Here is an 18,075-nt window from a genome sequence, read left to right as displayed (position 1 = left end):
GTGACAAACCAACAATTACACAACTTCTACAAATTAACATATAACTACACAACTATAAACCAGCAATGCATTGCCCAAAAAGGACAACCTTTTATTTATTTTATTCTTTGAAAGTTCAATAATATAAAATATGGGAAGCAAGAGATTCAAACTTCCCGTGACCTCTTGTTCAAAAGTATGTACCTCAATTAATTGCACTTTACTACTTATTTATTTATTTATTTTTCTAAATGAGACAATTAGCTAAAGATTTTTTCTCTTCATATATTCTTTTTAGGCCCCTCAATTTTAGGTGTTTTGTCCTTCATATGTGTGTTGCATATACTTGCATAATTAGTATTCTTCAAAACTTTCGTCCTAAAGATTCTTTTAGGGTTAACAAATTTGGAATACAATTTTGTTAGTCATATTTTGGTTTATGGGTTGAATTGGGATTGATTCTGGCCAATTAGAAAAAGGGGAGTAGCTTATAGGACATGGGTGACTTTAACTAATACCCAATTTTGTTTAACGTCAAGGAGGTTAGAATTATTTATCAAAACTAACGAAGAGAAAAAGGTCTTAAAATGAGAACTTACTTGACAATGACCCTAGGGAGTTACATAATTCTCAAATCTTAACAAATCTTTTGAAATTTCATGATTTCAAAACGAGCCGAATCAATTAAAATATCACAAAAATATTAAGAATCGAAATCGAACCGCTCAAATATCGATTCAGTCTGGCGGTCAATCACATCCACGTTTGACTTGGTTGACTTGATGAGTTGTGCTAGAATGTGTGTCTGGAAGTCGTTGGGCCATCAAATGAAGGTCAACCCACTTAAAATTAAGAAATGCTAAGAAAAAAATGTATAATACCAACCTCGGATACACAATCACTCATTCAGGTAAGACATATGCGTCCAATTTGGCTACAAACCACACTTGGAAATAAGTTTTAAAATTTAATATAAAGATTATTATTAGTCGATTTTCGATTTATTTGATTTGGTTCATGCAGAACCCCAAAACGGCCAAATTTCATCCATTTTTCCTATACTAAACCCAAAACGTGAATCCAAACTGATTACAAATCGAACTGACATCGATTTCGGTCAGTTTGAGCAATTTTTTTGGTTTCAAGTTTTACCTTGCACACCTTGTGTATATATATATATATGATACTTCAGTAAAGGGCTCAAAATTTACGGCAAAAACAATAGTTGGAAGATATATAGAGAGCACATGCCAAAACAAGGTAGCAAAAGCAAGCACAAAACCATATAAGAAAGCATGTCAATTAAGGTGAAGGAAGTGGCATCATGGCTTGGAAAAAAATTGATGGTTGTGATTTATATATAATATATAAATTTCAAGTTTTATTGGTTAATGAGTTAGTTAATTTGATATGCTTTTGAACCATATAATTTAACACTTAGCACTATAACAAATAGAGCTACCATGACACTATGCTAAAGTCCTATGGAGAGGGGGAAATGAAAAAGTATCATAAATAAGAAAATTTGCGTTTTTGGTCGGAAGAAACGGAAGTTTTTGGATTTTTAACTATTTATGATAGTTCTAAAGTGTCACAAATTTATGACATTTATTATCTGTCATTAAATATGTTAGTAATTAAATATTTTTATTGAAATATCTTGAAACCCTAATCCGAATCAATATTTCCACGCCCTTCTAAAATTTGTACCCACCAACACCGAAAAAACCGGGGTTCTCAAGAAATCTTCACAGGTATTTTTTTGTGTTCTTCATGCTATGCTCGTCGCCGGCATTGGTCTCCTTAAAGTTTGCATTTTTAATTTTTTTTCTCCATTTTCTCCAAATTTTGTACACTCTCAAATTCAAACGCCATATTAGTTGTAACAAACTTTGTGTTGAGATTTATGCTTAAATTTCGTAGTCTCCTATAATTTGTAAATATATTGAACAAACTCATTGTCTATTTAATAAAATATATGATATTTTATTCCATATTTGTTGCATTAACCACAAACTAATAAACTAACATCCAAGGTTATCTTGTAATTTAAACATGTATGTAGAGACATACAAGTGGATCATGTTTAAATGATAGCCTAAATGGTCTATAGTAGATGGATAAGGTTGAGTACCTTATCCTGGTGCACTACAAGTATGACCCGCTTTGTAGATGTTACAATTGTTGTAAAGTGTTACAAATGATCTGGTTCTGATCATTCATGTATAGACATGTGAGCGGGGATATTCTATACAAATGAATTTGTATAAGACTAGACCACGAAATGTTTAGACTCATTATATAACACCATTCATAACAGAGACATACATTTCACCATGATGACCATAGGTAATATGACCTGAATCCTGAGTGAGTTATAAACTTCTGCCTATGAGGGTAGTCTTGATTTGTACGGGTGAGAGTGGCCATATCGCTGACTCAACAAGCCTACCATTTTGAGGATCTGTCTTGGGGAGTTAGGAACACAACTACACAAGAAGGAATTCACTCCTTCCCCGAGGTCGGAGTAAGTAGATAAGTTGCTCCCTTAAGGACTGACCCCAGAGCTTGAACAATATGATGCCACACATTCTCCTGGCTCAGAAGGTTTAGTGATAGTTGGACTATGATCTATTGTTCATTAGAGGGATCAAGTACTTAAGGAGTTAGATGTAACTACAGAGATAACGGTAATTTTGGCCTAGCTGTACTTACGAGTAATTTATGAAGAGTCATCGTACTGTTGATTGGTTATATCTAATGGATACAGGAATATATCTGTAGTGCGAAGAGTGCAGCTGTCGATCTTTAGTGGAGTGCCCGATAGTTAACGGATGATGAATAATTTAATTAAAAAGTTTGATTAATTATTCATGTACCACCGGAGATTCAAGCTACAGGTCCATGAGGTCCCCTTAGTAGCTTAATAGGATTAAATGAGAATAAGTTTTTTGATTAATTTGAATTGTTCAAATTAATAGAGAGATTTAACTATATATGATATAATTAAGTTATTTCAATTATATTATAGATTAATTGAGAGGATATAAATATTTGAATAGATTCAAATATTAATTATATGAATTAGATTCATAGTTGTTAAATTTATTATAAATATGATTTATATTAAATACCATATAAGAGATAAAAAAAACTATAGGTTATATTATATGTGATACAATATTAAATCTATAAGTTATATGTTATATTTGATATAACATATATATATATATATATATATATATATATATATATATATATATAATATGATAAGTTAGTTATCATATTTATATTTATACATATTAAATATCATTTTTTTTATTTTAAATAAAATGAGGGAGGAAGTTATTCCCTCCCCCATCTTTTTCTCTTGTGGGTGGTTGTGGTATTTGGTTTTTTTGAAAGACAGGAGAGAGTCTCCCTTTTTCAACAAGCTAATGATCGAATTTTGAGAGTAGTGAGGAAAAGAGATAGAACTATTCTGTGTGAGTAAGTTATTGGATTTGTTGATGAACAATTTCAATACTTCCTCTTCTCTACCAAAAATTTCCCTCTTTCCAAAATAGTCAGAGCCCACTACTCCTAGGTTCTCTACCTGAGAATACCGAGGAAACCATTGTGGTTGTGTTCTCGTTTTTTATCGAGGTTTTCTTGAAGAAAGTCTTCAAGGCGTTCGTGTACTGTTCGAGGGATTCTTGAAGAAAAGTCTTCAAAGGTAAGGTTTCTAAAACCTAATTTTATAGCATGCTGTAATTTATGTAAATGCATCTTGTTCATGATTTACTGTAAAACTTACATTCGATGAAAAATGGGATTTGGGACGATCTATCTTTCGCTCACGGTTCCCTTCAATTTGGGATCCTTCACTTTGTTACTTCTGTTATTTTTTCATTCATTAATTATTAGTTTATTTTTTCTATTGGTGATATATATATATATATATATATATATATATATATATATATATATTTGAGAAGATAAATAATAATAATGAAGTTATTTTTCCTTCCCAATTATTCTGTTAATGTGGTATTAGATAAATCAAATCCCTAGTTCACCCATTTCTTGCGTGCAATAACAATGGCTTCTCCCAATCCAAATCTTCCTCCTTCGATTCTTCTGACAACTATTCTGTCTTCCTCGAAAAATCTTCCAGTCACAGAACCCTCAACTCTTCATCAGGATCACTATAATTCCTATGTTATAGCGATACTTCAAATCTTGTTCTTGTTACTGAACCTCTCACCGATGACAATCATGTCTCATAGAGCCGCTCGATGATTCTTGCTTTGTCAATCCAGAACAAGCTTGGTTTTATCGACGGATCAATCCCTCGGCCTACAGGTGAACTCCTCCCTCTATGGATACACAACAATAATGTTGTTATTGCTTGGATCCTGAATTCCATCTCCAAAGGAATTTCTTCTAGCATCCTTTTCACTAAATCAACTCGATTGGCTAGATCTTCAAGATCATTTTTAGAAATGAAATGAACCACACATCTTCTATCTGAAATGTTGTTTGTCCAATTTAAAACAAGAACACGATTCCGTTACCATGTATTTCACTAAAATGAAGAGTCTATGGGATGAATATGTATCATATCGCCTGGTTGTACCTATGGAAAATGCAGTTGTGGTGGTCTAAAGTGTATTAAAGAATTCATCCAATTTGAATATCTCCTCTATTTTTTTATGGAACTAAATGAAGTTAATCATGCTCGATCTCAGATTCTTCTCATGGATCCTGCTCCAACCATCAACAAAGCTTTTTCACTCATTGTCCAACAAGAAATTCTGTTACGAATCCACCTTCTTCAGCAATTACACTTGCCGTACATAAGCCTGACAATCCTTCTCCAAATGCCTCACAACTGAGTAGTCAATAGTCTTCTTTCAAATAGAATAATAATCGACCTATTTGTACCTATTGAAATATTCCAGGCCACACAGCTGATAAATGTTATAAGCTTCATAGATATCTCTCTAGCTACAAACAGAAAGGTCGATTTAATCAAGTTCACAAAAACAATCCTGCTCCAACTTCCTCTACCAATACTACCGAATCTTCTCACACAATCTCCACTATTACATCTGGAACTATGATTAACAATGATAATTTTCGTAAAATTTTCAACATGCTTCAATCAAAGCTTGCTGTGGCTAAAACTTATGTGGATTCGGTAACACATGTGGCATGTATTTGTTCTCAATTCGTTTCTAAAAATGAATGGAAAATTGATTCGGGGGCATCCACACACATTTGTTTTCAAAAGCATATGTTTAATGAGTTAAAGCCTTCTAGTACCTCTATTGTTTTGCTTGATAACACGAAAATTTTAGTGCATTTTCTTGGCCTAGTCATACTATTTAACTCTCTTACTCTCCAACTTGTACTATATGTACCTGAGTTTCAATACAATTTACTCTCTATTAGTGCCTTAATATCTGATGATAATCTATTTGTACATTTTTAACTGATTCTTGTGATATCCAGGAAAAGTCCACTTTGAAGATGATTGGCAAGGGTAGGTTGCATGATAGTTTATACATTGTTGAACAACCATATGCAGCTGCTTATTCCTTAAAGGCTGTTTCGATTAATGTTGTTTCAGCTGTTTCCTTCTCCATATAGCATTCTAGGCTTGGTCATCCCTCCATCTCTCAATTATCTGCTTTAAAACATGTTTTACTTCTTGATTCTTGTTTGTTGAATAATGCATATCCTTGTGAGATATGTCCTTTAGGCAAGCAAAAGAAGCTATGTTTTGAGTCTCATAATAATAGGTCATCTGTTGTTTTTGATATATTACATGCTGACATTTGGGGTCCTTTTTCCACTTGTTCTCATGCTGGTCACAAATACTTCCTCACTTTAGTAGATGATCATAGTAGATACACTTGGGTCTTCATGTTGAAGAACAAGTATGATGTTTTAAATATCATACCTCAGTTTTTTGATTATGTAGATACTCAATATAATAGGAAAGTAAAGGTGTTTCATTCTTATAATGCTCCTGAGTTATCCTTTACTAATTTCTTCATGCAAAAAGGAGTTTTACACCAGTATTCATGTGTGGGAAAACTAGGAAAAAAAAAAAAAAACTCTGTTGTTGAATGCAAGCATCAACATATATTAAATGTTTCCCGAGCCTTATTCTTTCAATCTCGAATCCCTCTCAAATTTTGGAATTAGTGTGTTTTAACTGCAATGTATCTTATTAACCAGATACTTTCCCATCGTCTTGCTTGAATAACACCATATGAACTACTACAATGACAGATGGTTGATTACTCGATGTTAAGGACTTTTGGTTGCTTATTTTTTGCTTCCATATTATCCAATGTTTAGTCCAAGTTTGCTCCAAGGGTTATACTTGTTGTTTTTATTGGTTATCCACCAGGTACAAAGGCTTACAAACTCTTTGATATTGACAACAATAGGTTTTTCATTTCTTGTGATATTTTCTTCTATGAGAACATTTTCCCTTCCATAAAGTCACCTTGGAATCCAAACAATCTGACCTTTTTCATAACACTATCCTACCAACAGCCTTGGACATTGATGTCTCATCCCATCCATCTTGTCAAAATTTTTCACATTTTGTCAATATTGAACCATTTTTTTTTTTTTTTTTTTTTTTTTTTTTTTTTTTATGTTGACAACACAACCTCTTCATTTCCAGTACCTACTTCCCAAGAATCCAAAACATCATCCAATCAATATCTCCTCTCCGACACCAGTTTCTCCAACCTACAACTTTATCCTTCAGACTTCACCACTCAGATCTCTTCATTCTCATCCTTCCTCTTCATCCCAACCACCTATTCAACCACCACCTTCACAAGAACATCAAGCCCATCAACCACCTCTTTAGACTCGAAAAACTTCAAGAACTATCAAACCTCTTTCATGCTTACAAGATTATCATTGTAGCCTAGCCATTAATTCTCCTCTTCCAACTTTTTCCACACGGCATCCCCTTCATTCATCCCTTTCTTTTGATCACATTTCATCCACATTTTCCACCTTTTCAATTGCTCTTTTGTTCCACTATGAACCTTAATTTTACCATCAAGCCATACCTTATGATCATTGGAGGGAAGCAATGTAGCTTGAACTTCAAGCTATGGAAGATAACAACACTTGGGATGTTGTTCATTTTCCTTCATCAAAGCATAGTACTGGCTGCAAATGGGTCTATAAGATCAAACATCGTGCGGATGGATCTATTGAGAGGTACAAGGCTCGACTTGTTGCTAAGGGCTATACTCAACAAGAGGGGTTGTATTTCATAGAAACTTTTTCTCCTGTGGCCAAATTAGTGACTGTACGTGTTCTTCTTACATTGGCTATTACATATCATTGGTCTCTTCTTTAACTTGATGTGAATAATTCCTTCCTTTATGGGGACTTATTCGAAGAAGTATACATGGATTTGCCACTGAGTTACAAACCTTCGAATCCTCAGAATGGAAAACTTATGTGTCTCCTGAAGAAATCCATTTATGGACTTAAGTAAACCTCGCATCAATGGTTTGTTAAGTTCTCTGATACCTTAGTTTTTATTGGTTTCAAATAGTCTAAAACTGATTATTCGTTATTTGTTCGAGGTTCTGGTAACACGTTAATAGCATTGTTGGTTTATGTCGATAACATTTGTAATAACTGGAGCTAATATGCAACCTATTGATGAGCTTGAACAACTGCTAAATGCCACTTTTAAACTCAAAGATCTTGGTCAGTTGAAGTATTTTTTTGGACTTGAATTAGTCGGTTCACCTCGAGAAATTTCTATTTCACAACGACATTACACTCTTTACATCTTAGAAGATACTAGTTTGCTTGGTGCAAAACCTGTTAATATTCCCATGTATCCTACTGTCAAACTGAGGAATTCAGATCAAATTTACTTGCCAATCCATCATCTTATAGACGATTAATTGGGTGACTCTTATACTTAATATCTCAAGACAGGACATTGTGTTTGTTGTGAACAAGCTAAGCCGATTTGTGGCAAAATCGTGCAAGTCTCATTTGGCAGCAACTCATTATCTGTTGAGATACTTGAAGTCAGCTCCGAGCCAAGGAATTCTTATCTCACTTGTAAAATCTATTCAGTTGCATGCTTTTGCAAACTCTGATTGGGCTTCTTGCCTTGACACAAGAAAGTTTACTTCTAGTTTTTGTATATTCATAGGCGATTCACTTGTTTCATGGAAGTCTAAGAAGAAAACTGTCGTGTCAAGATCTTCATCTGAAGCTGAGTACAAAGCTCTTGTTTCCACAATATGTGAACTTGTTTAGTTATCTTTACTTCATGATCTTTGTGTTCCTATTATTCAACCATCTCTTATATACTGTGATAACCAAGTTGCGGTCCATCTTGCTACCAATCCCATTTTTCATGAGCGAACCAAGCACATCGAGCTTGATTATCATTTTATTCGGGATAAAGTTGTTGATGGTTCTCTTAAGCTATTGCCTATTCGATCTCATCACCAACTTGTAGATGTCTTCACCAAAGCTCTCCATATATTTGTTTTTAATGCTATAATATCCAAGTTGGGAATCCTGGATTTACGACCCAACTTGAAGGGAGCATATTAGTTGTAAAACTTTTTACTTCTATTATTTTTTCATTCGTTGATTATTAGTTATTTTTTCTATTGATGGTGTATATATATATATATTTCTGACAAGGTAAATAATAATGATGAAGTCATTTTTCCTTCCCACTTATTCTGTTAACACGCCACTCATAATTTAATTCTTTCTCCTCTTTGATTTTTCTCAACTTTCTTATGACTTAGAAGTCAAAATTTTATTGTATCAAATCAAAACAACATTGGATTACAGCTTCCAACAACCCTTAATTTTAAATTTAAACCCAATTTTTCATAACTTCTTCAACTCCATTTGGGTACTCTGCAACCAGCCAACGACTAACAACATGCCAATTGCGTCCATGAATATGCTTTTTTTTTTTCTTTTTAGCTTATGTTGCAATAATTTGATATTAGGGTTACTTAGTAAGAAAAAAAACAGTAAGTGTGAGAAGTTATTTTTGGTATAGCTAGACAGAACAATGAATAAAATTTTCAATTATCACAGGAAAATGTGAAATCTAATTGTCCTGCCATCATCCATTATTTGATCAAATTCTTGCTCCCTTGTCAAAATAAAAATTAAACACATTAATTGATCAAATAAAGAAGCTAACAACAATCCATTATTTCTTTCCTCTTGAAAACTCTAAACCTCAACAAAATGATCAAAAAAAGAGAGAGAAAAAAGACTCTATTGGCTTGAATATGAATGTCTTCTTCTTCCATACTCACAAATTGCTTCAACTAATTATCCACCTAGGTAATTTGCTGATTCTTGAAGACTCTACTTGTATTATTATTATTTCTTTCTTGAAGTTCATTAAGCTCCCTGATGAGGCCTCTTTGAGTGTGTTTGAAAGCCTTAAACACTTCAGATATATTTGATTGATTAGTCTAGATATTGAAGGATGACCCTCTCTTTTTTTCCTTCCACATTCATGTGTAACAAGTGCATAGGTATCCACATTTATATGAAATTAGTTTTTACTGTTGACCAAATTTGTATGTCATATATATATATATTTTTTTTATTGATTATGTATATATTGGGTCGTATTTTATGATTCTAAAAGATCTTCTATTTTTTGTATTATCATAGGGGGAAGTTAAATCTAATGGTCCCTACTTCCTTTAACCAAATTATTTGTCACAATGTTTTTTTCTACCTGGTTTAATTTGCGGCTAATTACAAAGAATTAAGTTTTATGTTATTATACAATGGACAAGTCATGGTAAAAAATAGGTTGTCTAGCGAATATGTGTTAGGAGTGGAAACATTTATCGAATTTGGTTTATGTCATAGCAATGGTTCCAATACAATTAGATGCCCATGTTTAAAATGTGGGAATCATGTATCCAAGGATGTTACATCAGTTAGGTATCACTTGTATGCACATGGAATTGATCAAAGTTATAAGGTATAGTTTTGACATGGAGAAGATTTGACCACAACAAGTTTTAACAATGGGTTGGAGAATAATTTGAATGGAAATTATGAAGAAGATTATGATTTATTTAATGTACTAGACATGTTGCAAACTGCTCGTGAACAATTTTCTGAAGTATCTAATAAGTTTGACACTATGTTCGATGATGTTAAGAAGCCTTTATACCCTGGATGTAAAAAATTCACGAAGTTCTAGAAATAAACTTAACAACAAATCTTTAAAGTTCTCCAATAGCTCTACGTTGTCTACTTCGAGAACTCGAGCATATTAGGTCATCAATCCAGATTAAAGTACCTATTGGAGTATTCAGGATTAAAAAAAAATGTTGTATATTGCTTGATGTGCTCCATGATTTCTGTTGTATACGTCCAATAGCAATATCCTATCTTGATGCGTACATCATGTAAGTAACATTCTAAACATAATACTTTTAAGTAATTACAAATTGGCTTGACTATTAATTCAATGTTCTTATCACATTCATAGGTACTTATACAAAATTATTAATAAGTCAAATACTCTAAGTTTGTACAAGTTCTTGGACGCTGGATCTCTCTCAATATTCACTTACAAAGAGTCACGTGCACAAGTGTTGAATGCTAGATTACTTGAAATATATCGAAATCAACTTCTCATGTTTCCTTACAATTTGGGATATGTTGTATAGAAATTGAACATACATTATTTAATGTCACTAGTCTAACAAAATTTATGTTTATTTGAACATATAGCAATCATTGGAGTTTGATAGTCATTAATTACACAAAAGGTGGTCTATTCTGGATGGACCTCTGACAAATCGTATACATGAGAATATCATGGAAGTAATTAGATTGTATGTGAAACTTGCTTTACCATCTAGCATATAATGACTAACTATTTTATTTTAATAGTCGAAATCTTTTGCACTATAAGTATGCCATCGTAGGTCCTTCAACATCTCGAAGAAGAAGAAACCAATTTAGAAGGTCGTTAAGGTAGGTGAAAGTATGCCATCATAAGTGAGTGATAACATATTCCATATCTACCTTATTTACAATATCTACGTTTTGTATGTTGCATGCACAGTGTCCTAAACAATTAGGTATGGTGGAATACGACTTTTATGTCATGCAGTTTATACGTGATATAATTTTTTCCAATAATACTTCAATTCTAGACATAGTACTATACAATTTCCAACAATTTCAAATAAGATTTTAGTGTCATAAGTTAAAATCCACTTTCTTGTCTTCAGATGAAAGGGCACCCTCTACTTACACATAAGAGGATATAGACTATGTGTGATCTAAATAGGCTGAATTTGTAAGATCATACATATATTTTCATGATATGTGGTACATTGGTATTTTTTGTTGCTTTTTAGACTACATTTTACTGCAAATTCACTTTTGGAGAAGAGAGGCATGTGTGTACATATCAATTCACATAGTAGGGAGAATTAAGATCAACATAATGGTGAGTTATCAAGTATGACATGTTAAAATTATACTTATATTGTTATATATCTGGACTAATTTGAGTATTAAAATTTTATATTAGAAAACCATGATGTTATGAATGTATAAAGAAATGTATAGGTTGACGGGATCCCTTTTGTGATGCAAGCAATTTATTGGTGTCCAATAGGTACGTGACGATGTCTTTATATTTTCCATTTGTATACCCCTCTCCCCACCTCCTACCAAATAAAAAAAAGTTTTACTATTGATTGCATATTGTTTGTAAGAAATTTTTAAGTTTCTTTTTTTTGTTCGTTCTTTAAGGATGCTATTTGTTGCCACATGTTTATTACTGTTTTGGAGAATTTTATAGAATATTTATTGTGATGGCTGACATGGATGTATTGTGCGTAAATGTTATTACATCAATGCTCTAAATGTAAAACATTTACTAAATTTAATTATGGGTGTTCTTACTTATGGGCATAGGTTATAAACTCTATGTTTTGGACAAGACTGATGCATTGAAAAAATTGTTGGCATTGGAAAGGTAAAAAAAAAAAACTTCTTATATTGTTATTATTGTCGATATTGATATGAGTATATTTGAACTCTAAACTTCATAATCGATTTTCTTAAACAGGTTTTTGTAAGAATCTGTTGGAATTGTGAAACTATGGAGCAATTGATATGTTTATAAGATTCTTTGTAGGGTTAGTGGCTAAACATGTAGTCAAATGTACCCAGTTGTGACTTCTGTAAAACATTTATCAATGACTATTAGTCAATTTTTTATGTAAAAATATTATCAACTTCATGACTATATATATATATATATATATATATAAAAGTATTTTATATTTGTGTTGTTGTTGTGGTTAAATCGCATTAATTCGTTGTGAATATCATATATCTAATGACAGGATTAAAAAAAATAACTACAAAAAATTATCTTTTAGTGACAATACAAAGGTGTAAAGATTTGAAATTATGTGTTAACAAAAATATATTATGATAGAATATATCTTGACATAAAACATTAGGCATACTTTAGAATTGCATCACACTGAAAAATGTCACTGTTCATATATTCTTGACATTGAAACAATGTCAGTGTACCTTCCTTTTTGACTTTGTATAACTGTCGTCATACACTATAATCCTACAGAACTAAGCAGGTTTAGGGTTAATTGATGACAATGACAACATGTCAAAGTAAACTTAACAACGACAATTTATCCTTGTGAGTAATTGTTTGTTGTTGACAATTATATATTGTCAATAAAAATTCAATTATGACATTTTTTTCAAAATTATCATCGATTATCATACATTACAAAGGATACCATGACAAAAAAATAACTGTCACGAATTTTCGTTACGACAATTTTTAAATGTGATGTGGTCACATTTTTATTGTAGTGTAGCTAGATTGTTATGGTCCATAATTGGTATTCTTGGGATCCCCTCTTTCCCTCTTAGCAAAAAATGGATAGGTTTATGCAAGAAATTCCTTCTCCAAGATGATTCTTTTGCAAAGACAAATTCTTTCAAATCAACTTTTTCACCGCTACTCTTACATCTATGGCTAGCTACAAAGAAATGATCGTATCTTTAATATCAATTAGAAAACTCAAATTAGCTATCTTTACTATAATATATTATTGTCTTTTTCTTCAAACTCGTCCTTTGCCAATTCTTCTCTTCTTTTCCATCGCTACTCTTTCGATTGATTAGGAAAAAAAAAATATTTTTCAGAAATGCTATTTTTATTTAAACTTTTTTTCATAAAAACGGTCTAAAATAAATTTTAAAAGGGTTTTAAAAGTTAATATTTTAAATGATTTTCAAACACTTCATTTTTTAAAAAATATAATTTATGTTTAAAATTAATCACTTAAAAAGTTAAATCAAACTCACATTTAATAAAGTCATATCATTAATTATCTAAAAAAAATGTTCACAACCCTAACATAGTAAACCTAAGAATAATTCCTAAGCTACCCCAATGGATTTGATTTCATAAATAATATTTTATACTATATTATTGATTATTTGTTGATTTAATTTTATCAAACATAGAACATGCATGAAACCCAAATAGGTAGAAAGCCCCCCATCCCAAAAGTTAAAATTCTGATCTCAAACACCTAAAAGAGAGATAATTACAATTAGTCTCACATTTTCAAAAGTAACAACAGTTCCAACTTGTGATTCAGAACAAAAGAGATCAATATATAATAATATTCACCAAATTTTCAGAACCAAATATATATTGATCATACAGTTCTATCTCAAAATAAAGAAAGAAAGAAGGGCTGTGATGAAAGTTGATGTCACAAAAGAGTTTAGAGAGACTTAAATCTGTGAGCACGGCGGCCGGAGTTGCACTTCGGGCAAGTACCTCGAAACGAATTCTCGAGCCAAAGATTGAAGATCACCATCTTCATCCATATGATCTTGATAATCAATTGGATTCATAAAGCTATTTGTCATTTCATTACAACCTAGCGGAGTTTGGAGCGGGTCAAGGAGCATTGGAACGTCAGACAGCAAGCCAATTTCAGAACCCGGGATCGTTTCCGGGAACGGAGCGATGCGAGTGGTCGGTGTTGGATTGTGTAATGGCGGCGGAAATAGCCGCTGCAAGGTGGAAAGTTTGGCCTGAATGTATGCTAGCTCTGCCTGCAAATTCACTACCTGTGATGAACATTGATATGAATTAGGGTTAGGTATGTATAGTATAGTTGGTATAACTTATTGTGTTTTTGTTTGAATGAAGTGTGTTCTTAAAAAAAAAAGAAAGAAAAAAGAAAACTCTTAATTATTAGAGAATGAAATCAATTGATGAACTTCTAATTTGATTGGCTAAAGATATTTGAATTCAGTAATCCCCACAAAAAATTAAAAATCTCATTTTTAGTGTCTTCGAATTTTAAATCCACTACCAAACACATCCAAAATCGATACGAAACTTATAATTTAACTAATCTCTTGTTTTCAAATTTCTAATTTAAATCCCAAACTGGATTGATAGTATGGTGCGATGTTATTTTAATAGTGCACCTAATTTCTGACTCTCTCTCCTTCAGACATAAAGAATAAACACATTTTCGTTGAATGCTTCCTAAGCTACACAAAAGATAATCCAACTACACCTAAATTTTTTCCATAAATTTTTATACTTTTGAGTACATATGAAAAAAGCGTTTTAAAAAACCTTGTTCATATTTTTACTAAAACGCTAGTATCAAATTCTATCAAGAGATGTTCTATGGACATCATAAATATATAGAACTAGACTAGGATTGAATATAAATTCTTTAGAGTTACGATATTATTTAAATAAAATGTCTCTCAAGCCAATCCAAACATAACTCAATTGGTTAAGAAAGACATTAATTAATAAATAAAACCCCTTAAAAAACGAAATGGATAAGAATGAAATGAGAAAGTCATAAATTTGAAACTTTAACGGAAGATTCCTTTTTAACTTATCTTTAAATACAAACTAACACGTATTTATGACACAATTGTATATATTTATGCATGTACGTATAAATATATTTTTGTGTATTTGCATATAGATATGTAGAAATATGTGTATTTGTCATCCAACATTAGCCAATAATCAAAATTGTGAAATTGTACTATGTAAGGAGATTGCTTCAAGGACAACACTAGAAAATAATAGGCCATAAAATGACAAGTAAATTTGATATTCTTGGAAAACATAAAACAAAACAAGCAAGCAAGAAAAAATGTAATGAAACTTATATAAATTTAATTGAAGGAAGTTTTTCAATTAATTAACCATTCGATTTGCCAAATAAAAAAAAAAAAAAAAAATTCATGTCAAATGAACTTCAAATTCATTCCATAAAAAAAAAAAAAAGAAAAAAAAAAGAAGAAAAAGAAATCTTTATACTATTACAATAAAATAAATAAATTTGCATTTGTTTAGAAACTTTTTTTTTTTTTTTAAAAAAAGAAGCTTAAGGCTTAATCCTTAAATAATTTTGATATTTGTGTCCATAGAAGATTCAATAGATTTCTGAACTTTTGAGATTTGTCTATTTATTTCCTAAATTTTAAAAAATATTTAATAGATCTTAAATTTTTAATTTTATATTTTAGAACTAACAAATTTATTACATATAGATTTACATTTTATATTTAATACAATCTAAACTTTAAATTTTGTGTCGGGTAAATTCATTAAAATTTGAAAATTATCATAGTTGGAGGATTGAAATTGTAATTTAAAGAAAAAAATCCAAAGCTTATCCTTCTCTTTTTTTTTTTTTTTCCCCTTGGAAATATACAAATAAAATTAAACTAAACAATGAACGAAGTTGATTTTTTTTAAAGAGAAAATGGTTAAAAAGAAAAGGATAAATATGAGAAAGTCAAATGTAGAAACTTATTTAATTAAAATTTCTCGAGCAGCTAAAATTGTTTGCTTGTTAAGTTTGGCAAGCAACACCAAATATAAGCCAGCCGCCACCGCTCTCTTCTCTCTCTCTTTGAAAACAAAAACATAACTATTTCAAATAGTTTGACAAACTATTTCATTGGAAAATGGGAAACATCTTAATTAATTTCTCCAAAAAAAAAACCCTAATAATTTCTTTCCTAGAAATATGCAAGTCGCCATGGTTTTCAAGCAAAATTCCATTTGATTAATTATCTGAGAGTCAATTACAATTACAACTGCAACCCACAATTAAAAAAAAAAAAAAAAAAGAAAGAAAGAAAGAAAAGAAAAACCCTCTAATTTACAAAATTGTATTTAGAAAAAGAAAAAGAAATATTTATATTGACCTCCACCCCCTTTACTTTCTTCTTTTTGCATTCAAACACTCAAAACCCTAAAAATAGAGTATTGATAATACAAGGCTGTTAAAAGAAACAAGCTTTGAATCAAAACTTAAGAAATGATAAAGTTGATAGTTGAATGAAATTTTATTTTCAGAACTTTGGTTGAACTGAAAAGCTTAAACTCATAAACCAGTATGAGTTGATAAGTTAGGGTAAATTATATTTAGCAAACGAACCTGTTGTTGAAGGGAGAAGATTTGTGAAACACAACCATAGACGGGGTCTCGAACCCTAGCGAGAGCTTCGTAACAGAGCGTAACGCAAGCGTCTAGACGTTTGGGAGGCGGGATGCGGTGGAGGAGCTTAGAGGCATTGCTAGCTCCAAACACCTTATGCACGGCGGCGAAGTGGGCGGCGCCTTGGTCCGAGTTGAAATACGGTGCAAAAATGCACCCTTTCACGCACTTTCTCCTCAAAAACTTGCATGCGCCGCACGGCCCTCCGCCGTGTCCGCCGCCACTCATCACACTTTCTTGATGTAGGGCAGTTGATCTTTGGGTGTGGGTCATATGAAAGGGCTAATATGGGGTGTTTTTCCTTTTTCTTTTTTCTTGTTCTTCTTCTTTACATTGAAAGTAATTTGATGAATTGTGAAAGTTATGTTTTTTAGTGTGTGATTTTGGTTTTGAGTCTTAAAGAGGAGGGGAAGTTGAGGGGGAGCTGCTTGCGTGAAGCAAACATATAAACACCGAGTGGTGACACAAGCAAACTTCTTAACCCCTCTCGATGACTGCCACGTGTACACACACATCTAATCTTTGTTTTACATATCCCATCACATCATCTCTCTTTTCCCTCCTCTTGTCTTTTCCATTATTTTGTGTGTGGCATAAGAACACACAAAAATGAGCTACCTTTCATCACTCTCAAACCTTCAATTATCTTATATTATAATAATCTCTCTCTTTCCGTTAAAACTGTGATTAACACCCTAAACTTTTTAATTCAATGGGTAGTTTAGAGCTAACGTTCATATTTCTATTATGTTATTTTTCTTTGGTTGAATTTTATACTAGCTAATTTAATTTCTAAACTCATGAGGGAAATGATTATTAAACTCTATTAGTTTTTAAGCTTTTGGATTTATTAATAATTTTAATGATCGAGGTATGTAAGTTTCATTTTTTGTTCCTACTTTAACCAATTCTTTTATTTCCTTCACCATACAAAAATTTGAAATTAGAGTCGGTTTGTTTGTTTTCTTCAAGTACACATTTATCTTAGTCGAGAATCAATTATATTTAGCATTTATGTAAATAGTGAGATTACTCATTCATGATTATGAAGAAGAAATTATTGATTTTTTTTTCTAATAATTGAACCACGCATAAAAATGAAGATTTAAATATGTCTAATTAAATTTCTATATAAAATGTCTTTAATCAATTAAATTATATCTAGATTGAAGCATATCTTAAATTTGATTGATATGTTTCATCAACTCAATCAAATTTCAAATTGACATTTTGGGTTTGAATCAACCTTAATTATTAAATTATATAGATATGAGCTAGCTAGCTTCCACCCATTATTATCATATTGTTTTTGTTGGTTATTTATTTATTAATTAATTGGAGGCTACCTACTAGAGGTTGAGGAAAGGAAGAAGAAGAGAAGAAAAAGGCTGAGGTATTTTCTTCAAATTCCAAGAGAATGGATTTGTGGAATTGAATATTTGACTTAAAATGGGTGAAGAAGACAACATAGGTTGATGAC

General features: G+C 31.6%; 2 protein-coding genes across 2 annotated transcripts; one reads left to right on the top strand and one right to left on the bottom strand.

Annotated features, from left to right (window-relative positions):
* The first annotated feature begins 7,108 nt into the window (after positions 1-7,108).
* On the top strand, positions 7,109-8,286 carry LOC150032275 (secreted RxLR effector protein 161-like). The gene is made up of 2 exons (XM_090308459.1): positions 7,109-7,309; positions 7,957-8,286. Exons 1-2 carry the CDS (start codon positions 7,109-7,111, stop codon positions 8,284-8,286), a joined length of 531 nt encoding a protein of 176 aa, XP_090164585.1.
* A 5,326-nt stretch (positions 8,287-13,612) lies between these two features.
* LOC120068307 (LOB domain-containing protein 19-like) lies at positions 13,613-17,007 on the bottom strand. The gene is made up of 2 exons (XM_039020028.2): positions 16,536-17,007; positions 13,613-14,178 (listed from the first exon to the last, which is right to left on the bottom strand). The coding sequence occupies exons 1-2, from the start codon at positions 16,866-16,868 to the stop codon at positions 13,837-13,839; spliced, it is 675 nt and encodes a 224-aa protein (XP_038875956.1). The 5' UTR covers positions 16,869-17,007; the 3' UTR covers positions 13,613-13,836.
* Positions 17,008-18,075: the final 1,068 nt, after the last annotated feature.

This window comes from Benincasa hispida, chromosome 12 (genome assembly GCF_027475165.1).
Source record: "Benincasa hispida cultivar pf3 chromosome 12, pf3_genome.v1.1, whole genome shotgun sequence".
Classification (NCBI taxonomy): domain Eukaryota; kingdom Viridiplantae; phylum Streptophyta; class Magnoliopsida; order Cucurbitales; family Cucurbitaceae; genus Benincasa; species Benincasa hispida.
Note: the sequence above shows the minus strand (reverse complement) of the source record. Positions and strands in the feature narration are given on the sequence as shown.

Excerpts from the sequence above, each read along its gene's own strand:
- LOC150032275 (XM_090308459.1), top strand. The coding sequence starts at position 7,109 with ATGGAAGATAACAACACTTGGGATGTTGTTCATTTTCCTTCATCAAAG. Across the intron at positions 7,310-7,956 it reads CTGTGGCCAAATTAGTGACT|GACATTGTGTTTGTTGTGAA; the intron begins GTACGTGTTCTT and ends ATCTCAAGACAG.
- LOC120068307 (XM_039020028.2), bottom strand. The coding sequence starts at position 16,868 with ATGACCCACACCCAAAGATCAACTGCCCTACATCAAGAAAGTGTGATG. Across the intron at positions 14,179-16,535 it reads TCTTCTCCCTTCAACAACAG|GTAGTGAATTTGCAGGCAGA; the intron begins GTTCGTTTGCTA and ends TGTTCATCACAG.